Below are 22,437 nucleotides of genomic sequence, written 5' to 3'. Positions count from 1 at the left end.
GGGGACGTGGTCGTTGCAAAAACCTCCGAGTCTGCGACTCGGAAGCTAGAATGCGAAGTCAGCCCATTGCGGTTCCAAATCGCCTCAGAATCTGCCCCGTCAGGTGGACAGTGCGCAGCCGGGCAGGTCCCCGGTCCTGAGCTGGTCCTGGGTGTTGTGTCCCCGGTGCCAAGGTGCAGGTAAAGCCTGACGCCGCTAACGGTTTTCTTGGTTCTCGCACCGTGTCTAACACTCTCTCTTTTCCGGCAAGCGATGGACGCCCCACTCGCTGAAGCGCCTCGGTCTGGACGCCGTTCCCCAGGGAGCCCGTGGCCCGCTCCTTCTTCCCGCGGGGATCTGCTCAAGGTTACCCACGGGAGGGGGTCCCCTGATGACCACCTTATCTGAAATGACAGACCTCTCCCCGCCGCCGCCTCTCCCTAACCCTTATTCCTTGTAGTTCCCACTGCGGCCTGGTTTCACGCACAGAGGACACCATGGAGACAGCAGGGCGAGGAGGAAACCTGCGCGGACACTGGGGTACCGCACTCCAGGGTGTGGGGGGACAGCCCTGAGTCGGCCTCCAGTTTGCAGTGATTATAGAGGATTAATGGGCAGTGACACTAGGGAGGTCAGCAGGCCTAGACTGGACTGGGGTGGATCTTAATATCTCCAACTTATTTCTCCCACTGTGTCTTAGAACACACTGCATGGAAATTAATTAGGTAATTGCTACAAATTAATTGCCTTTGATTATGGGATGGACGGCCTGCCTTTTTTGTGGTGGTAGAGCAGGCCTGTATGTGGGACTTCAGAAGTCTGCAGGTGGCGTGGAACACAGTTAAGCCAACTTAAAAATTGACCTTTTGAAATCTGACTTTTTGCAACAGCATTGTTGGACCTGGAGATTATTATGCTAAGTAAAATAAGCCAGTCGGAGAAAGACAAATACCATGTGATCTCACTTATATATGGAATCTAATGAGCAAAATATACTGAAGAACAAAATAGAAACAGAGGCATGGATACATGGAACAGATTGACAGCTGTCAGAGGGGAAGGGGTTGGGGGACTGGATGAAAGAAGGTGATCAGCCAAAGAACATAGCCCATGAACACAGACAACAGTGTGATGATAGCCAAAGGGAAGGGGGGGTAGGGGTAGGTGGAGGTGGGTAAGTGGGGGGAAATGGGGGTGGAAAGAGGCCTTGCATGGGTGACGAACACATAATGCAGTGTGCAGATGAGGTTTTATTGAATTGTACACTTGAAACCTGTATGGTTTTGCAAACCAATCTAATTCCAATAAATTCAATAAAAAGACAAAACCAAAAAAATTGACAAAACCAAAAAAATTTTTACTCTGTAACCAGTCATTAAGTTGAAAAATCGATTTTTAAAATTTAGTATTTTAATAAGAAGTAGGTTATAAAAAAAGTTAAGGAAATCAAAATAAATATTTTGAGAATGAGCAAAAAAAAAAAAAAAAAAAGAAGTAGGTTATAATTCATCCTAACCTTAGACCCAAACTAATTTCACAAATAGGAAAATATATCAATTGAAAATGAAAATATGTTATATAAGCAATAAAAAATAATTTTAGCCCTAGCTGGTTTGCTCAATGGATAGAGCGTCGGCCTGGGGACTGAAGGGTCCCAGTTTCGATTCCGGTCAAGGGCACATGCCCAGGTTGCAGGCTCAATCCCCAGCAGGGGGTGTGCAGTAGGCAGTTGATCAATGATTCTCTCTCATTTTTTTTAAAATATATTTTTTTATTGATTTTTTACAGAGAAGAAGGGAGAGGGATGGAGAGTTAGAAACATCGATCAGCTGCCTCCTGCACACCCCCTACTGGGATGTGCCCGCAACCATGGTACATGCCCTTGACTGGAATCGAACCTGGGACCCTTCAGTCTTCAGGTCGACACTCTATCCACTGAGCCAAACCAGTCAGGGCTTCTCTCTCATTATTGATGTTTCTATCTCTCTCTCCCTCTTCCTTCCTCTCTGAAATCAATAAAATACATTTAAAAATAATTTTAAAAATAATTTGAAAGTGAACACACTTTATATGTACCGTGTAACCAACAATTGACTTTTTAAATGTTTTTCCTTTGGAATTTCTTGAGAAAAGACGGCCCTTCCTGCCATTTAGGACCAGGATTAGGACTGGTGGTTACTGTCAGTCTTGCCTGACTGCTCACTCCAAGCCCCTTCCCCCTTCTTCCTCCCCTGGGTCCTGTGGTAGCAGTTCTGGCCCTCCCTGGGAAGCCAAGTGCCTCTGAGCACACAGCTGGCAGGGCTCTGCTGCAGGGTGCTTTTCTGCTCCTCTTTCTGAGTGGTGTTCTTGTGAACATTTTCTGTATTATAGGACAGATGACAATGTGCCAGGGTCCCAAAAGGGAGAGGTGCTGCCAGATGTGTGCATATAGCAGCAGGAAATATGTACAGCAGAGAATTTCTTCCCAGGGAAACCCAACTCAAGCAAATGTGTGACCGACCTCATCCCTCAGTTTTGAAGCCCTCTCAATTCTTATAAGAAGGAGGAAGGAATAATGTTTATGTGCCAAGTTCATTACATGTGATATTTCATCCATTGCTCTCAAAGAATACTCTCATTATTTCCTGAGGCTTATAAAGGTGAATAGCTCCATCCATCTCACACAAAGCTGGATTTGAACCCAGGTCTGCTAATCTCCAAGCTTGTGCTCTGTTCATAACCTGTGACTTGGCGTTAGACCTCAGCTCAAAGGTCATGAAACATGGCTGGATAGTGAAAGTGTCGGAACCTTGGCCTGGCCAGGTCACAAGTGTCAGTTTTTTTAGATAATGCAGTGCCAAGAGCAAATATGTCCATAGTAAACCACATTATGTATTTCTAACACCAGTGCTACAGATCTGTGCCAGATCCAACGTGGTTTATGTGGTGTAGGTATATTTTCACTTGGCATAATATTTTTAAGGTTCATCCACGCTCAGTACTCATCCTCTCTAATAAAATGGTAATATGCAAATTAACCATCACTCCACTACATAAGCCATGCCCACCAACCAAACCACGCCCACCAGCCAATCAGGGCGAGCATGCAAATTAACCCCAATCCAAGATGGCTACAGCCACAGAGAGCAAGGTTTCCTAGGTAACAGAGGAAGCCAAGCTTTCCATAGCCGTTGCAGGCCTAAGCCTCCACTCAAGCTACAAAGTTTCAATTATAGAAGGTAAACAAATTCAAACAAATGGCGGCAGAATGGAGCTTGAGAGAGCAGGCCAGGGTTGCCGGTGGCAACAGGGGAAGCAAAGCTTTCCGCACACCCTGGCCGGGCCCACCCGCTTAAGGCTACAAAGTTTCAATTGTAGAAGGTGAATTAACTGCCCCAGAAATGGCTGCCGCCCCAGGCTACAAAGTTTCAATTGTAGAAGGAAAATAAATTCCAGATACCAGGGCCTCTGCTTGGGTTGCCAGGGGGCATGGCTGGCCTGCAAACCACCACAGGCCCCTCGCTCAGGCCGCCCCACACCCCAAGGGAACCCCCATCCTTATCTGTGACACCCTTCAGGGCAAACCAGCTGGCCCCCACCCGTGCACCAGGCCTCTATCCTATCTAATAAAAGAGTAAGATACAGATTGATCATCACTGCAACACACAATATAGCTGCCCCCATGTGGTCAAAGATCCTGCCCCCATGTGGACACAAGATGGCCACCACAAGATGGCCAGCAGGAGAGGGCAGTTGGGAGGCACCCGGCCTGCAAGGGAGGGCAGTTGAGAGGGACCAGGCTTGCAAGGGAGGGCAGTTGGAGGTGATCAACCCTGCAGGAGAGGGCAGTTAGGGGTGACCAGGCTGGCAGAGGAGGGAAGTTGGGGGCAAACAGGCTGGCAGGGGAGTGGTTAGGGGGTGATCAGGTTGGCAGGCAGAAGCGGTTAGGGGTAATCAGGAAGGCAGGCAGGCAAGCAGTTGGGAGCCAGCAGTCCTGGATTGTGAGAGGGATGTCCGACTGCCCGTTTAGGGGCAGTCGGACATCCCTCCAGGAGTCCCAGATTGGAGAGGGTACAGGCTGGGCTGAGGGACAACCTCCTGCCGTGCACGAATTTCGTGCACCGGGCTTCTAGTTATTACATGACATTCCATTGTATGACATACCACATTTTATCCATTCATTTGTTGATGGACACTTGGGTTGTCTCCAGCTTTTGATTCTTATGAATAGTGCTGCTATGAATGTTCACAACAAGTTTTCATGTGGGCATATGCTCTCAAGCATGTCAAACTCACGGTCGGTGGGCTGCATGCTCGCTGGTCGCGAGTTTGACATGCTTGCTTAGATTCTCTTGGGTATGTACCTTGACATAGATTGGATGTAAAATGGTAACACTATGTTTACCTTTAGGGGGAACTGCCAGGCTGTTTTTCCGAAGTGGTTGTACCATTTTATATTTCTACCAGCAGTGTCCAATATTTCCACATTCTCACCAATATTTGCAGTTACCCGACTTTTTCATTACTATACAGTAATCCTAGTAGGTGTAAAGTAGTATTTCATTGTGGTTTTGATTTAGATTTTTCTAATAGCTAATGATGCTGTGCAACTTTTCTGTGCTTATTGGCTATTTGCATATCTTTGGAGAAATGTCTGTTCAGATCCTTTGACCATTTTTTTATTGAGGGTGAGCTTTTTAATTGAATTTTATCAAGCTAGATGCATACTCTAGGAGCTGATTTTAAGTAGAAGAGAAAAATAAAATTATATATAGTTTATGCAATTTATTGGAAATCTGTTTTAATTCATTCCTAGGCGAGTTATGTCAGTATTGTATGGCAGTATTAGTCAAGTTGCTCTTCCCTATTACGTCCGCCTAGTTTTATTAGCAGCAATTGGTGTCTCCCCAAAACTGAATTCTGACGTTCGGGCCAGATTCTAAGGAAAGAGGGACCATCAAGTGGTGGATGGAACTCGCCTCCAGCACAACTGCTTGGGACATAACTTACTGTGTAAAACTGAGAGCTTAGAAAAGTCACTTCAGAAAAATGTGTTTGTGTTTTTTTTTTTAGTGTATTTATTGATTTGATAGAGAGGAAGGGTGTGTGTGTGTGTGTGTGTGTGTGTGTGTGTGAGAGAGAGAGAGAGAGAGAGAGAGAGAGAGAGAGAGAGAAACGCTGATTTGTTGTTCCACTTACTTATGCGTTCATTGGTTGATTCTTTTTTTTCTTTCTTTTAAATTGATTTCAGAGATGAAGGGAGAGGGAGAGAGAGAGAGATAGAAACATCAATGATGAGAGAGAATTATTGATTGGCTGCCTCTTGCATGCCCCACACTGGGGATCAAGCCCACAACCCTGGTATATGCCCTGACAGGGAATGGAACCGTGACCTCCTGGTTCATAGGTCGACACTCAACCACTGAGCTATGCTGGCCGGGCCAGAAAGTCAATCTTAGAAGGAACATTTCCCCAGGAGGAAAAGAAGGCAGGAGGTGACAAAGGAAAATGGGTGGGCCAGGCGCTATAGCATAGAGTCTATGCCATAGAACCAGACCAGCATAAATCAGCAGGTGATCTGGCTGACCTGGGCAGGGGCGGGTCGGGGGTGGGGGGGAGAGGATGACTGGAGCTCGTTCTGGAAAGGCAGAAGCCAGCAGAAGGACTTAGGCGAGGTGGGAGGGGTTGTGCCTGGGAGGAAGCTCTGCCGAGTTGGGGGTAGGCAGGATTTAAGGCGTGGGGTGTCGGAATTGAGGAGGCCTTTTATCATGGGGGTCGAGGGGAAAGAAAGGACTGTATCTGAACATCTGGCCCACGCCTCACTAGGCCAGTCAGAAGTATTTGTTGGGTCCTACATCCAGGTCCAGCTGGGAACTGACCCTTACTTGGAGGGACCCAACCCTGCGCGTGCGCAGATCGCCCCGAGGGCGTGCCGGAAGTACTACGGTCGGGTCTGGAGACCGAGCCGCAGGGCTGAGGACCTCGTGGCACTGCTGGCAGGGCGTGGGTCTCATCTTGCAGGAAACAGGATTTGGTGAGGCCGGGAGGGAGGAAGTTATTCTAGGCAGATGGAGGTTTGCGCTGCCAAGTGATCCAGAAGCCGCGGATGTGGGGCTCCGGCCGGTGGAGGCGGAGGTTGCTCAGGATGCTGGGAGAAGGCGACTGGTGGGGCTGCCGCTGGAGGAGATACTGAGTCTGGTGAGGGGGCTCGGTGGGTAGGTGCTGCAGCCAGAGGTGTGAAGCAAGGGACAGTGGCAACCAGTGAATGAGTGACCAGCTCGTGGCCTGTGCCGGCTTTTCACCCTCTTTACACCCATTTGAGTGCTGTCCCGATTTTCAGTGAAGAAAATTGAGGCTCAAAAAGGGGAAATGGCTTGTTCTAAATCTCAGAGACGCCTGGCAGCTGGGATTTGGGTTGGGCCTCTTGATTCCAAAGCCAAATCTGGAGCTCCTGTATTGGAGTTTAGGGGGAGCTGATGGTCTAGAACAGGTCAGGGCAACTTTTCCTACACAGGATCAGATGGTATTTTCTGCTGTGTGAACCAAGAGGCAAAATCGAGGGTATTATGGAGGTAAGTACGTAATATAAGAAGAGATAAAACATATCTATACATTTTTATTGACAGAATTAAAAACTTTATTTTTAAAGACACTAAATTTGAATTTCCTAGAATTTATAAGTCATTAAATACTATTCTTTAAAAACCAGTCTTTGTTTGAGGGTCATACAAAACCAGACAACTGGCCAGATTTGGGCCATGGGCCATAGTTTGCCAATCCCTGGATTAGATCTGTGCTGTCCAACTAGTGGTCACTGGCCACATGTGGCTACTGAGCCCTTGAAAATTACCTGGTCCGGAGAGCATTTGAGATCTTGCTTCCCAGAATGTCATCAGTTTAGCTCAAATAAACTCATAGAAAAATAAAGTATCTGGTCCGAATTGAGATGTGCTGTAAGTGTAAAATCCATGCTGGGTTTCAAAGGTAGTCCAAAAAAAACAAGTAAAATAATTTTCTGTGTTGATTGCATTTGAGATGATAAGATTTTGGATAGATTGGACTAAATAAAATGTTTTATTAAAGTTAATTTCACCTGTTTTTTTTTATACCTTTTTACTAATTGTCTAATACTCTTTTTTTTTTTTCCCCCTAATTCTCTTTTAATGTGGCTATTAGGAAATGTTATGCACGTGTTTGCATTTGTGGCTTGCATTATATCGTATTTCTGTTGTGTAGCCCTGCTCGGGACTGAAGCTTGGGGGTGCCGGTATTAGAAGGTAGGGCCTCTGGGAGACGATTAGGTCACGAGGATGGAACCCTCCTGAATGAGATTAGTGCCCTCATAAGAGGGACCCAGAGAGCTCCCTCACTCCTTCCACCACGTAAGGACACAGCAAGAAGACAGCTGTCCATGAACCAGGAAGCAGGCTCTTACTAGACACTAGGCCTGCCAATGCCTTGATTTTGGACTTTTCAGGCTCCAGAACTGTGAGAAATAAAATGTTTGTTTATAAGCCACTCAGTCTTTTAAGTATTTTGTTATAGCAGCTTGAATAGAATAAAACTCTCCCTTTCTGTGCCCTTTGGTTTCCTTCTCTGTTAATGAGGGGTTTGAGCTTGATCTTTGAAAGCGATCATCTCTTACATTGGAAGAAATGGACAAAAGAAGGCCATGCCTGTGAGGCAGGTTCACCAGGAAATGAGAGGCTGTCACCTATGGTGGGATTGTTTTCTCCTTGAGAGAGGCAGACAGTATCTGCCTACCACTTTTCTTGCCCGGACGAGCATTCAAGGCCGTCCACTGGGTGGTTATGGTCCAACTTTCCAGCCTTAGTGCGTCCCTTGCCCTATGCATGGAGTTGGGATTGTAGCCACACATGGATGCAGTTCTGCCTTCTCCTCCTTAATGTCTCATATCGACCCTCTTTTCCATCCCCACCCTTGGACTATTGCTGTCCCAGTACTCACTGACTTCCTGTTTCTGGTGGATAAAAGGAATCCTTTGCTGTTGGTATGTAAAGCCCCTGCCCAATGGCACAGTCTCAGCTCCTGTGTATCATGTGGGGCTACTTACAGTTTCCCAAACAGTCTGCTTTATCTGCCCAAACCCCCCTTTCCCCTGTCTCTGCCTGGAGGACCCTCCCCCCCCCTCGCCCCCATTCAGTCTTCATGGTGCAGCCTGGGTGCCTGTCTGTTCTTGTGGGAAGTCTTATCCTTCCTACCCACCTCCCTAGCTTGGTTCAGTGCCTCCCACATGTCCCTCTCCTCCTGTGCCTCTCTGCTATAGCATTCATCTCACCATTTGGAAAGTATGTTCAGCTCCCAGGGCAGTGTGGCCTCTGATGGTGGAGGCCAGCATATTACCCAAGACAAGTGCTTGGTGACGTTCCCTGAAAGGCTGCCTGACTGAAGGAAAGCTTTCCTCTAGGGTGTCCCTTCATTGTCATTAACATGCAGTTGTTGAAAGCCTATTGTGGTGAAGACTGGGCACCTAACCTGTTTTTGCCTTCCTTATGTAAGCAGCTAAGCTTATTTCTTAGTGTCCCTTGTAGGTGAGGCTACATGACAGAGTTCTCGCCAGTGCAATGTGAGTGGAAGTTGAGTGTGCCCCTTCCAGGCCTGGACCATGGAGACTCCCACACTGGTTCCTCCCCAGGTTTCCTCTGCAGATGACAAGGCCCAAGGGGATGGTAGAGCCACAAAATGGAAGGGCCTGGGTCCTTAAATAATCATGTGGAAGTGAGTCGCTTCTCGCCTGAACACCTACCCTGGATTGTTAATCTGTAAGAAACAATCTTCTACAGTGTTTACCTCTGCTTGGTACCACAGTGTAGCCACCCTGACTGATATTCCTGTCATCCAAACCTGAGTGCAGGTGACAGAGTAATGAAGGCACATTCTGGGCTAGATGGCAGACCGAATCGGGGAGGTGAGGGAGAGAGGCTGACACAGCTATGTTCCTGGCCTGCACAGGTGGGTAGATGGTAGAGGCATTCTCTGTGGCCAAAAACACCAGCAGAGGGTCAGGGCTTAGGGGAATGTCATGTGTTCCATTTGGGATATGCTGAGGTTGAGGTGCCTTGGTGATAGTTCAGTAGAGATATTTATGCCTGAGGGTTTAGAGTTCAGAAAATAGTCTTTCCAAATGGGTGTGGACATGCCAATAGCAGTTGAAGCCAAGGTGTGAATAAATGAGTGAATAGACCGAATTGTTCCATAACCAGAAACTGAGGCCCTAAAGCATCAACTAAAGAGCCTCCAGGGCTGATATTTTGAGGAGGCACTGCTGCCTCTCAGAGGAACTGGGCATTTCTATTTTATAGGCTTTTCCGCTACTGGTCTGCAGCAGTGGGCCCTAAATCTGTTCCTACCCCAATGCCCAGTGCCCAGAATGCTATATATATAAAAGTGAGACTCCAACCCCAGGGGCCTGGGAATGTGAAGTTTTAAAAGCTATGAAGTGGATTGTGACTTGAAACCAAACTGAGCCCCTCTTTGTGCCCTGTCCACTGTATGAAGCCTTGCGGGCTCCTAAGGAGACTAGGAGGATCAGGTGAGGTCTGATTCCAGAAGGGTGTCCTGGGCATCTCTGATTTGCCTTTGTTGGGCAGAGGCTGCCTCTGAGACTCAAGCTGGGCACAGGTGGCTGTCATAAGAATGTGAACTTGGGGTTGGGGGGCGGGGCACCAGCGGCTAGAGCTTCTTCAGAACTTCCAAATCTGTTTTGAGAATTGATTTGAGACATAGTAGGGGGAAGCTCAGCAGAGGAGGAGTCTTCCCTTGGATGCTTCTATTTGTTAGTGTTGGTACTAGTCTTAGCACCTCTCCTTTCTGCCTGCTACCTGCCAGGCACTTGGCACACATTCTTGGGTCCCTGCAGCAGTGCTGAGAGGCAGGTGTTGTCATCCCTGTTTGAAAGATGGAGAAGCTGAGCTTCATGGGGCCTAGTTAGGGACTGACACCTCAGATGCTTTCCACCAATGAAAATGAATTTAGGGGCCCAGGAGTAAGATGACAGGACCTGGTGGGGGCTGGGGTGAACTGGATGGCACCTGTCCCATCCAGCTTCTGTGGATATGTGTGACTATGTCATCTAACAATTTTCCGAAAGTAAGTGGAAATAGAACATTTTTTTTTAGAAATACTATACTTCATAAATGTTGGTAAATGATTTCTTAAGATGTTGAAAATGCTGTGTAGGGCAAGCAAGCACATCTGAGCCAGATTTGGCCCATAAGGAACCAGTTAGTAACCCTAGGTCAAGAGATCTTTTATTCATTCTGCAGGTATTGAGGTGCCCTGGAGGTGCCAGGGTCAAGGGGACAGACCTAATACAGGAACTCATTGAGCTCATGGTTGGTATCAATACTGTGTGGTCCCTACTCTGAGAGGGACACTTCCTTGGGGCATCACAGGCCACTTCCTGGAGGAAGCAGAAGTCTGATGGACATTGTATTAGTCAGGCGGGGCTGCTGTAACAAAGCACCACCAGCTGGGTGGCATACAACAACAGAAATTTATAGTTTGGCCGAGACCGGTTTGGCTCAGTGGATAGAGCGTCGGCCTGTGGACTGAAAGGTCCCGGGTTCGATTCCGGTCAAGGGCATGTACCTTGGTTGCGGGCACATCCCCAGTGGGGGTTGTGCAAGAGGCAGCTGATCGATGTTTCTCTATCATCGATGTTTCTAACTCTCTATCCCTCTCTCTTCCTCTCTGTGAAAAATCAATTAAAAAAAAAAAGAAATTTATAGTTTGGAGGCCAAAGGTCCAAAATCAAGGTGTTGGCAGGGCCACTCCCTCTGCAGGCTCTGGTGGGAGCCTCTCTCCTAGCTTCTGGTGTGGCTGGCAATCCTTGGTGTTGATTGGCGCTATGGACTCAAAAATCATATATTGAGCCCCAGCTGGTTTGGCTCAGTGGATAGAGTGTCCACCTGCGGACTAAAGAGTCCCGGGTTAGATTCCGGTCAAGGGCACATGCCTGGGTTACGGGCTCGATCCCCTGTAGGGGGCATGCAGGAGGCAGCCAATCAATGATTCTCTCTCATCATTGATGTTTCTATCTCTCTCTCCCTCTCCCTTCCTCTCTGAAAATCAGTAAAAATATATTAAAAAAAAAAATCATATGTTGAAACTCAATCTCCAAGGTAATGGTGTTTGGAAGTCAGGCCTTTGGGAGGCAATTAAGTTTAGATGAGGTCATGGGGGTAGGGCCTCATGTTGCAATTAGTGAGTTTATGAGAAGAGACCAGAGCCTAACCGGTTTGGCTCAGTGGATAGAGTGTCGGCTTGCGGACTGAAGGGTCCCAGGTTCGATTCCAGTCAAGGGCATGTACGTCCCCAGTGGGGCGTGTGCAGGAGGCAGCTGATTGATGTTTCTCTCTCATCGATGTTTCTGACTCTCTATCCCTCTCCCTTCCTCTCTGTAAAAAAATCAATAAAATATATATCAGAGAAAGCTCCCTTCTCTTTCCTCTCTGTCAGGTGAGGACACAGTGTAAAGATGGCCATATGCAAACTAGGAAACAGGTTCTCACCAGACACCAGATCTGCCAGTGCCTTGATCTTGGACTTCCCAGCTTCTAGAACTGTGAGACAAAGTAAATGTTTGTTGTTTAAGTTACCCGGTCTGTGGTAATCTGTACTAGCAGCCTGAATTGACCAAGACATGTGGACACATCACTCCAATCTCTGCCTCTGTCATTACATGCCATTACATGCCATTTTCCTTGTGTATGGCTATGGGTATCTTTTCTTCTTATAAGGCACCAGTTTAAGGGCCTACCAACTCCAGTTTGACCTCACCTTAACTTGATTACATCTGCAAAGATCCTGTTTCCAAATAAGGTCATATGCATTGGTACTAGGGGTTAGGACTTGAACATATTTTTGGAAGGGACACAGTTCAACCCACACATATATGTAGAGTAGGCAGGTGAAACTTGGGGAAAAGTATTCCAGGTAGAGGGAACAGCAGGTGCAAAGGTACTTCCAGAAAGGTGCAGGTGAGTTCTAGGAAATAAATCAGCACAGCCAGAGTGAAGAGTGGGAATAAGGTGTGGCTGAGGTGGCTCATGCTAGGCCTCATAAGTCCAGTGGAGTGGTTAGGCTTGACTAGGCTGCAACTAGAGATAAACCCCAGTCTTAGAAGCTTGACAGTACAGATTCCTTTCTTGCTCATGGCAAGTGTGACATGGGTTGAACAGCTCTCCATAATGTAGCTCTACCATCAGAACACGTGGTCTCCAGGGGAAGGGAGGTCTGGGGGAGGCTGGCCTCTATGCCCAGGCCCAGAAGTGACCCTTCCACTCACAGACCACCCAGCAAGGAGGTATTTGGGCGGGGCATGGATTTCTGTGACCCCTAACTGGCTCTCTCACCCCTCTCATATTCAGGGTTAGGATTTCATTCTCAGAGTGGTGGGAAGCCAGCCAGGGTTTTCACACAGTGTGACAAGATCTGACTTGCGTTTTAAAAAGTTTCCTCTGGCTGGAGCCAGAGTTAGCCCTGAAGTGGAGGAGCTGGAGCTCGGGGAACTGAGTGGGCAGTGGCTTGCGTGGGAGTTGGCCACTGCAGTCACGTCATATTTGTAGTTAACTCCTGCAATTTCCACTTTGCAGGCTCAGCCAAAAAAAAAAAAGAAAAAAAAGATTGTGAGAAAAATGAATTCACGTAATTTTAAAAACTTTGAAAATGTATTTTGTGCCTGTCCTCTTTATTCTAGACCAGTGATGGGCAACCTTTTGAGCTTGGTGTGTCAAACTTCGCCAAAAAACTGAGCATAACTCGGGTAGTGTGTCACTTTGAGGAAAAAACATTATTTCGCAAATGTTTCATCCTCAGGAGCAGCAAATGTTTCATCCTTGGCATGTGGCCGCCTCAGCGGCCGCGTGTCATCAGAAATGGCTACGTGTGTCAGTGCTGACACGCATGTCATAGGTTCGCCATCACTGTTCTAGACTGATGATTGTACACATTTTTATACATATATTGCCTGACAGCCTGGGCTCCTTGTTGATTTGAGAACCTCACTGTCATGGAAGAAGCCCTCTACTTTAGTTCTGTAGCTGGGACTCAACAGTAAGAGCAGAGATCCTTGTGTCAAAGGGACTTTCTGCTTCTTCCAACATCCCAGTTCTCTGCCTCTGTCAGAAATACCCTTGAATGCAATATAAAAGCTTTCTGGGTGAAGACTGACCCCCACAGGTCTGCAGTTCTTTATAGTTTGTAAAGTATTTTCTAAACCATTGCTTCATTTGAGCAGCAGAATTAAAGCTGACACAAGATCTAATTCAGACCAAGGAACTCAGGAGCTCAGAGACTCCTTGGCCTACAGTAGCCCGGAGCCCTGGAACAATATGGAGTTAGAAATGCTGGCTTTGTGGCCACAGTTTTAGATGTGTGATTTCAGCATTTTCCTCTATAAATTATGGATAAGTACACACAAGATTATTTTGAATCTCCAATAAAGCCATGTTGGTGAAAACATTTTGCAAACTTTGAAGCATGGTCTGAATGTTATCCTTAGACTTGACATGTTGAAAGTGTTTCCCAGGTTGTGCTAAGAGATAAGAGAATCCAGGTGGACAGGGGCAGATTAAGTGAATTTGTGTTCCCAATAGTTATGCCCTGTGGCTGCATTTAGACTATTTGAACTTAATCACCTGAATTATCTTCATTGCTTGGGTAGCTGCACCCATCATCTCCTGTGAGTCACATCCCTGGTCCTTATGTCTGTGGGTGGGTGAGGGCTTAGGTGGAGATGGCGTGGTGAGTTTGTTCTGGATTTCACTGCAAGCCAGTTCAGTATATGACCAAGGTTTTATGGATATATGTGCATTCCAGTTATGGAACCTAGTCTGAAGTGGTCAGGTGGGCCGTGGGGTGAACCAGAGGACATTTGTTTATCTGGGGGTGAATGCCCAGCTCTAGTTGATGGATACCTTGGGGGGAATGTAGTGCTGTGTGGCCAAATCTTGATTTTCTGAAGTTGATTATTTTTTCCAAGTGTAAAATTGTCACATTTTTCATTCTCATGGCAACTCATTGGCTGGCTGGATTGGGGAGTAAACCATGGCCCAAGGCTTTGGGCTTCAGTGTTCTCATTTCTAAATTGACAGCGGTACCACCATTCACAGGGCTGTTAGGAGATCAGATCAGAAAATAGAAGGCCTAGCCAGCCACACTGGATCCGGCTGCAGGAATCCAGCGGGTGAATGTCAGCTACTTGTGTTCTGTGCTATTTATTGGTAATCCCCAGGCTTCAGAGGTTGTGATCTTGGTCCATTTGGGACCCTTCACCCATATGATTAAAAGGAATCGCAGGATTATGCAGGCCTTTTAAATTTGGTTGTCAAGGAGATAATATTAAGGGTTTTTGTATATTAGAAAAAGAGAACTAACTATCCCAACCCCCGATATCATGATTTTGAAAATGTTAGTGGAATGTTTTTTTTAAAAAATATATTTTATTGATTTTTTACAGAGAGGGATAGAGAGTTAGAAACATCGATGAGAGAGAAACATCGATCAGCTGCCTCCTGCACATCCCCTACTGGGGATGTGCCCGCAACCAAGGTACATGCTCTTGACCGGAATCGAACCTGGGACCCTTCAGTCCGCAGGCCGACGCTCTATCCACTTAGCCAAACCGGTTTCGGCTGCTTTTTTTTTTTTTTTTTTAATTTCAGCAAAAATTAGTGACTTAATTTAAATGAAAAATTTTAAGTAATCAAAAGTACACATTTGACGCGATGCTAATCGTCAAGGTGGTGTTGGGCGACCTGATTGGGGAACACCATGGTTCTACAGTTTCTCTAGCCACATCCTAGTCAGCATGGTAGGCACCAGATCTCTGCAGGACTCCTCCCCAAACCGCGTCTCCCTACTGCGGGAGGCGGCAGAAAGGGCGGGAGTGCGGGGCTTTGAGGGCACCAAGGTCAAGGGGAGGGCGATCTGCGTCGCAATCCCTCCGAGCCGAGGACCTTGGGGGACCCTAAGCGCCCAAGCTCGGCAGCCCGGATTCTGCCATTTCCAGCCAGGTGATCTTGGTTTGCGAGACTTGTTCGAACCTACTTCCCTCTTTGGGGAAATGGAATGGCCGAGACTGTCAATGCTGGGATTGGGGGCACCGGGAGGAGAGAGACTGCGGCCTAACAGGGCGGAAGGTATGTCTGGGGCCTCTCAGCCTAGGGCTGGAACGTCGTTCAATCAGGCAACGCTCCGCAGGGCCCAGGCTCGCGCGGGTTCTAAAATGAGGACAAAGCCCGCCCGGACCTAGCGTGCGCGCGCCGACGTGGCCAATAGGACGCCGGCGCAGGGTTGAGTGACGGACGGGCGCAGCCAGTGAGCGTGCCTCTTGTTGCGAGGTGGGCGCCCCGGCTCCGGCATTATAAAGAGCGCCACGAGTCGGCATTGTCAGGCGGCGGTACTGTGCGGGCCTAAGCAAGTCTTTTGGGCGGTGGGTTCCGTGCAGCGGTGGTCGAGGAGGAGCGCGCGAAGTTGCGGCAGCTCCGTTGGCGGAGGGAGGGGAGACCGGGCAGTGCGAGCTTGAGCGCGGCGGAGCCTCGCGGCACCTTCCCGGCGGGTGGGGACGAGCGGGCCTCGCGGCGTCACCGGCGGCGAGGTGAGCGGCCGGGCCGCGGGCTGCGGGGGGCAGGCGGCGGGAGCCGCGCGGGCCTGACGTGCTGTGGCCGCTCGTTGCAGGAGCCGCCGCGCTCCGGTCTAATGTCGGAAACCGGTGAGGAGCAGCTCATGGAGACGACGGGCGCCACCGAGAACGGGCACGAGGCCGCCCCCGAAGGCGAGTCGCCGGCCGGGCCGGGCAGCGGGGCCGCGGCGAGCGCTGGAGGCGGGAGCGCGGCACCTCCGGCCAGCAACCAGAACGGCGCCGAGGGCGACAAGATCAACGCCAGCAAGGAAGAGGAGGACGCGGGGTAGGTGCGGCCGTGGGCCGACAGGACGCCGCCTTTGTTCCGGGGCCGCCTTTTGTTGGCGCCACGCGGCGGGGGGAGGGGCGGGCGGCCGGGGCGGCTCGGGCAGCGGACTTGCTCCCCGCGCCTACCCGCTTTGCCGCCGCTCGCGCTCGAGTTTGTAGGAGTTTGTTGGGTCGATTTTGGCGCCGCCCCGGGGCCTCTCGCGCGGCGCCAGGGACGGGCCGGGCGCCCGGAAGGGGAGTGCACTGGGACCTCGGGCCGAGCAGGTCTGGGCCGCGCGGGGGCTGCGTGGGCGGAGTTGGCGCGTGCCTGGGCCGTGTACTCCTTCCTCCGCCTCCTACCGAGGGCGGGGTTACGGTCTGGGCACCCGGAAGCTGCTAGTTCCTTGAGAGCGAATTTTCGGAAGTGGCGGAGAATGGCGGAGACGGTAGCCTTTTGATACATGGTTGTTACACAAATTGCTTTCAGTTGTGAGCGCTCAGAGCCTGTACCCCTGGCCAGGTTGTCCTTCCTTTCCCTCGCCCAGTCAGGGTTTGCGGTCTCCTGAAACTTGGTTAGAGTCAAGGTTGAGTTTGGGAGGGTAGTAAAGATTTAACATCTTCCAAAGATAGAGCTCTTAGGGGCTCAAGGGATAGTCTTGTTCCAGATTGTGGCTTTATTTCTGACCTTCTCAGTGGAAGCTTTGCTAGGGCCAGTCCTCCTAAAATCACAGCTTTCTTATAAGACTTGTTGCTATGTGTCTCACCCTACCATTTCAGAAAAATGTTTGTTGGTCACCTGAGCTGGGATACCAGCAAAAAGGACCTAAAGGATTATTTTACCAAATTTGGAGAGGTCGTTGACTGTACAATAAAAATGGATCCCAACACTGGCCGGTCAAGAGGATTTGGGTTTATTCTCTTCAAAGATGCTGCTAGTGTGGAGAAGGTAAGCTGGGTACTTTATATAAGCAGTAAATTCTAAGGACAGTAAATTCTGATTAGCTTGTGTGTTCTGCACATGGTTGAGTGCTTTGAGAAAAGCAGCTCCTTGTTCCTGTTTTTGAAAAAAGGTTTAGTAGGGTAGTGAGTGGGTTGGAGTGGTATAGGAAGATGATAGTGGACATTTATTACCTTCCTCTACCTATTCTGGACACTGCAAACACTACTGTGAGGACTGGAGGAGTCCAAGGTTGTTATGAGATAGGCATTATTTTAGCTTCATTTTACAGAAAACAAGCTAAGGTTCAGAAGTTTAAGTAGAAAAGCTCACACAGGTGGCTAAGTGTGGTGGAGTAAGGATTCTGACCCTAAGCAGCCCCGTTTCCTTCAGTCACTGCTGCTTTACTTCTGGAGATAGGCCTTAAACTGGAACTGCCGAGGCAGGAAGAGGGTGTACAGGATAACATGGGAAAAGTCGGGGCGGTGAGGACTGATTTACAGGTCAACCAGCTGTACTTGACATTTGATGGTTGGGTTGGAAAGTCAGGTTGGGGTTAGAGTTTGCAGGGGATGAAACATTTTGTGTACCTGTGTTGGGGTTCCATGGCTCAAAGAGGAGAGCATTGTATAGAGTTGTGCTGCTGAGTTAGAACCCAGCTTCCTTCTGTCGGAACAGGTCCTCGACCAGAAGGAGCACAGGCTGGATGGCCGTGTCATTGACCCCAAAAAGGCTATGGCCATGAAGAAGGAGCCTGTAAAGAAAATTTTTGTGGGGGGTCTGAATCCTGAAGCCACTGAGGAGAAAATCAGAGAGTACTTTGGCGAGTTTGGGGAGGTGAGTGGCCTGCCATCTGCCCTGAGGTGGCCTTCCTGGTCCTTGACAGCCTTGGCTGACTGGAGGAGCCCTCCTCAGCGAGGCTGCTTTATGGACCTTTTCTCCATCCAGTTCCCTGTGAGCCCTGGGGAGGTACTGGTCCTGAGCTTTTGCCTGTGTTTACAGATCGAGGCCATTGATCTTCCAATGGATCCAAAGTCAAACAAAAGACGAGGTTTTGTTTTCATCACCTTTAAAGAAGAGGAAGAACCTGTGAAGAAGGTTCTAGAGAAAAAGTTCCACACCATCAGTGGAAGTAAGGTAAAGTGTCTGCAGTTATGTGTGTCTAGCCTCTTGCCAAGAGAGGTCTGCCCCTTGCAGGTGTGACTTAGGGGTTGGGCTGCCTCAGGGCTCTCTAGGGTAGTGAGACCTCATTGTTTTTCTGCTGCCCTGATTGGGGGGGCAGATGGTCTTGGCCTTCAAGGAGCTCTTAGCCTGGCAGTAAAAACAGAGTAGCATGCTGAGTCGTCTCTCTAAAGCTAGAGATTAAGATGTTCTGAATCTAGAGTCTAAGATCTGCAGTTCTCAGATTTTGGAACTTCTGCCGTTCACTGATTTCTTTCCCTGGCAGTGAAGTCCTGCTTACTATAGAAACCGCTGCAGAGCTTTTCTCCTATCTTATTGCTGCCAAAACCAAATCTTTGTTCTTCTCCATCCCCTTTGGATACTGGTTTAGTCAAATCCATCCCAGCAAGATCCTTCCCAAAGAGCCCCCAGGGTCCTGGCTCATTTATATTTATACCCAGGGCCAGTTTGCCTTCAAACGAACAGAAGTGAGAAAGATAGCTGTTACCCCTGAACTCTGGTCTAGAGAGAGGGTAGTATGGCTTTAAGTATTCTCCAGGTGGCAGTTGTGTGTTGAGGGTGTGGCAGGGTGTGACAGGCTCTGTCTGCTGGAGTGGCAGCCAGATAAAGTTGGACAAGTAGGGTGGGGCTCCTGAAAACTTCAGTACTCCTGGCTGGGAATTTGGAAAGATTGGATTGGACTCTTAAATTTCATGTAAAATGAGATTGGATCCTAGGGGACATTTGGATAAGACCATCCATTAGCTAGCCTAGTGGATAGGGATATAGACAGGCCTTTTTTCTTTTTTTTTCCATAATGAAACATGGGCAGGAAGAGCCTATAGGGCAGCACTAGTCACTGCTGGCAGTGGGTCTTGAAATACTGTATTTAGTTGTCTATTCAGTAGGGTAGAAAACATCAGATTGTATCACTGGTGGGGGTAATTTGCCAGTTTTACAGGAGTAGACTTATATGGGGACAGCTTATGTGGAATGTTTTTTCACTGGTCTTGGGGGCAGAGTATGTGTCAGGGTACTTTATTTTTTCATTTTTTCAAAAGAGAAAGTTGCTTTAGAAAGTTACAGAGGTAGAAGTGAGCCAGCTGGGCTGTGTAAGCTCAGAAAACAAGTTAAAAAAGCAAAAGAAAGGGCCCTTGGAACTTAGGAGAGGGAAAGGCAAAGGCATTGGGGGTGGTGGTGGTGGTCTAGGTGTAGGTATAGAGGGAGACATGAAAGCTGGGGAGGGAGAGCTTTTTTTTTTTTTTAATTTATCTTTATTGTTGAAAGTATTACAGATGTCCCCCTTCTTAAAAATTTTTAGAGAGGGAGGGAGAGAATCATCGATGTGAGCACAGAACATAAATTGGCTGCCTCCTCCATACCCCCACCAGGGATTGAGCCAGCAACTTGGGCATGTGCCTGGACCAGGAATCAACCAGCAACTCTTCAGTGCACAGGACAATATCCTACCAACAGCCACACCAGCCAGGGTTTTATTTTGTTCTTTTTCAGTGTACTTTAAAAATGCACTTCTGATATATTTCAGCGGGAGCACTGGAAGGTCCCTGACCCTACCTCCACCCACAATGGGCAGGTTTTTGAGCTAAGCAGAAACTTGACTTGGCTCTGGGGGACATACATAGGGTTTTTGGCCCATCCCAGCTACAGACCAGTGGTTGGGGGAGGGGTAGTGGTAGCAGTCTGGCTTCAGGCAAGCTCTGCCCTGAGCCTCAGTGACTTTCTTCCTCTGTAAGTTGGAAGTCGGGGTCACCACTATACATTTGAGTGGGATGCTTAATTTTTTTTCCCCCTGTAAAAAAGTAAAATAAAGTCAGAAAGTGTACTTTATTCTCTGGCACTCATCCGGGAAGCCTTCTCTGACCTCCTTATCTATAGGACCAAGGTGGCAATAGACCTGACAGTTGGTGTGTTTTGCTACACGAGCTGGCATTGGCCCTGCTGTTCCTCTCCTCCCAATTGTTAAACAGGGAGCTGTCCTAACCCTGGGTTTGTATCCATGATTCCCAGTACAGTCTAGGGGAAGGTTTGAGCCAAAAAGGCTCTAATGTGGATCTTGGTTGTGTAGGTTTTAGTTATTCTAGCCCAAATGTGGTTTCACAGCCTATCATATTTTACTATTGAGAAGATGGACCAAGTCTGAATGTTTGTAAATGAAGGTCGTTGTGCACAGTCTCTCCCCAGAACTTGTCCCAGTGGCCTGACTTCCTGTCCTCCTCTTGGCTTGTAGTGTGAAATCAAGGTGGCTCTGCCCAGAAAAGTCTATCAACAGCAGCAGTATGGCTCGGGGGGCCGTGGAAACCGCAACAGAGGGAACCGAGGCAGTGGTGGTGGTGGTGGAAGTGGAGGAGGTGAGTGGAACATGGATGAATATGGGTCTGGTTTCCCTGCCTGCATGGAGCTTCCATGCCTGTCTTGTGGGGGCTTACTCTGGTCTCTGGTCTGGCAGGGTGGGCAGGGACAGGAATGGCTCTCCTGGGTCTGGGCTGTGCTGCTGCTGGTTGGAGTGGAAGAGCCCATATTTCCCATGTGGTCTGGGGCCCCAGGGCAGCGGAAGATTTGTATTGTACTTTGCGGGGTAGGGGTGAGGGGCCTGATGGGCTTCTGTGGCTGTCCTGAGTCTTGGTCCACCCATGGGTGGGTGGGCAGAAGGTAGGGCAGGGCTGTGCCAGGCGCTTTACCTCCTTCTGCCCTAGGCCCTCTGACTCCAAAGCCTGAACTCTATCTTTTTTAAGGCCAAGCTGCCAGAGAGGGTTTGGGTAATCAGAGGGTGATTTGAGTGAGAATGAGTTCCTGCCTCTTTGGCCCTGAGAGAAGTTAGGTTCCGTTCTGTCTTCCTCTGCAGCTTGGGTCTAAGTGCAGGGTCAGGTTAGGGCCCTGTTATACCAGGACAGCAGCCCCTTCCTTGGCTTCTACTTCTGAGTTGCCATAGTAACCCCGCCACCCAAAGGGCAGGATTTCCTCCATCCTAGCTCCTGCGTGTGCTAAATGGTCCATGGGCCCCTGTGCCCTGCTCCCCCCACAGGTCAGAGTCAGAGTTGGAATCAGGGCTACGGCAACTACTGGAACCAGGGCTACGGCTACCAGCAGGGCTACGGGCCCGGCTATGGCGGCTACGACTACTCGCCCTATGGCTATTACGGCTACGGCCCCGGCTACGACTACAGTAAGTAGGAGAGAGGGCGGCCCCATCCAGTCACCCACCTGGGAGGCAGGACAGAAAGTGCAGGGGTCACTGGCAGCAGGGGCTTTTGGAGTCAGACAGGCTGGGCTTTGTAGCCTGCCCCAGGGGTGTTGGCTCTGGTGAGGATTTGAGCCAAGCGCCTGGCACAGGAATAAATGTTCAATAAATCTAGCTGCTATCATTGTTGTTCTTGTCCCTAGGTCAGGGTAGTACGAATTACGGGAAGAGCCAGCGACGTGGTGGCCATCAGAATAACTACAAGCCATACTGAGGCTTCGGCAAGAGTGCCCGTCTGACCGCACACGCTTTGTTTGGATATTGAGTGAACACAAACAATTATGTACCAAATTTAACTTGGCATACTTTCTATGGCCTGTCCCATGTGCATCTTATTTAAAATTTCCCCCCTGGAAATCACTCTCTTGTTTACTATTTCCAGAGCTCTAGTTGTTTTAGGCAGCGTGTGGTGTCTCAGAGGCCAGAGCGGCTTAGTGGGCTGATTTTATTACTGGGCTACCCAGAACCAGGTGGGAGGGTCTGTTTCCTGCTGCCGCTCTGCATCCTGGACCTGTGGACCCTGGTTGTAAAAAAGTCTATCTTAGGAAACCAGTGTCACCTTTTTTCACCTTTTAATTTTATATTATTTGTGTCATACATTTCCTGTAATGGAAGTGTTAATTTTACTGTACTTTTTGGTACCTTTTGGGAATCTAATGTATTGTAAGGTATTTTACACGTGTCCTGATTTTGCCACGACCTGGATATTGAAGCTATCCAAGCTTTTGAAATAAAAATGTAAAAACCCCCAAGCCTGGGTGAGTGTGGGATATGCGGTGCATAGGACTTGGGCCCCTTTAAAGGAAGGAAATGGCTGGAGGCTTAAGGCAGCTGTTCATGGGGGTGAAGATTGTGCAGCAGGGATTCTGAGACACCTTAGAACACCTTTCTTAAAACGGGGTTCTGTCTTCCAGGACAGTGAACCTACAATCAAGGATGCCCCCTCCTGGCTGAAATGTAATAGCCTACTCTGGCAGCACCTATTTGCTGCTGGATTGGAGCACCTCAAGTCTGGTGGCAAGAGGAGGCAGCAGGCTGTGGGACTGGTCTAGGTGGTCGGAGCCTGGAAAGGAGTTTTGTTTCCCCTCACTCCTAGAAGGAACTGGCTGGGGAGGATGGGGCTGCTCTTGCCCTCTTGCCTCAGCCAACAAATGCAAACAGTGTTGGAGATTTTCTGGCAAGCGTGGGTGGAGAGAGCTCAAGGTAGCC

At 48.8% G+C, this 22,437-nt stretch overlaps 2 protein-coding genes across 10 annotated transcripts in view; one reads left to right on the top strand and one right to left on the bottom strand.

Annotated features, from left to right (window-relative positions):
* Positions 1-156: 156 nt before the first annotated feature.
* HNRNPAB (heterogeneous nuclear ribonucleoprotein A/B) lies at positions 157-22,427 on the top strand. 7 transcript variants are annotated; one of them, XM_079770114.1, is made up of 8 exons: positions 157-179; positions 15,661-15,890; positions 16,649-16,817; positions 17,487-17,645; positions 17,811-17,945; positions 20,218-20,338; positions 21,013-21,153; positions 21,372-21,980. In XM_079770114.1, exons 2-8 carry the CDS (start codon positions 15,682-15,684, stop codon positions 21,440-21,442), a joined length of 1,005 nt encoding a protein of 334 aa, XP_079626240.1. In that variant the 5' UTR covers positions 157-179; positions 15,661-15,681; the 3' UTR covers positions 21,443-21,980. The 7 variants fall into 7 exon arrangements, with proteins under 7 accessions (XP_079626240.1, XP_079626239.1, XP_079626237.1 ...); XM_079770113.1 differs by lacking the exon at positions 157-179 and adding an exon at positions 6,001-6,156; XM_079770111.1 differs by lacking the exon at positions 157-179 and adding an exon at positions 15,315-15,415.
* Positions 18,019-22,437, bottom strand: part of PHYKPL (5-phosphohydroxy-L-lysine phospho-lyase) — a 29,458-nt gene continuing 25,039 nt past the window's right edge. For all 3 annotated transcript variants that reach the window (XM_079770108.1, XM_079770105.1, XM_079770109.1), the window contains one exon: positions 18,019-19,779. The gene's annotated coding sequence lies outside the window, so the exon portion shown is untranslated. The remainder of the gene's footprint in view (positions 19,780-22,437) is intronic.

The sequence above is a fragment of the Cnephaeus nilssonii genome (genome assembly GCF_951640355.1).
Source record: "Cnephaeus nilssonii genome assembly, chromosome: 5".
NCBI lineage: Eukaryota > Metazoa > Chordata > Mammalia > Chiroptera > Vespertilionidae > Cnephaeus > Cnephaeus nilssonii.
This window is presented reverse-complemented; position numbering and strand designations above follow the sequence as displayed.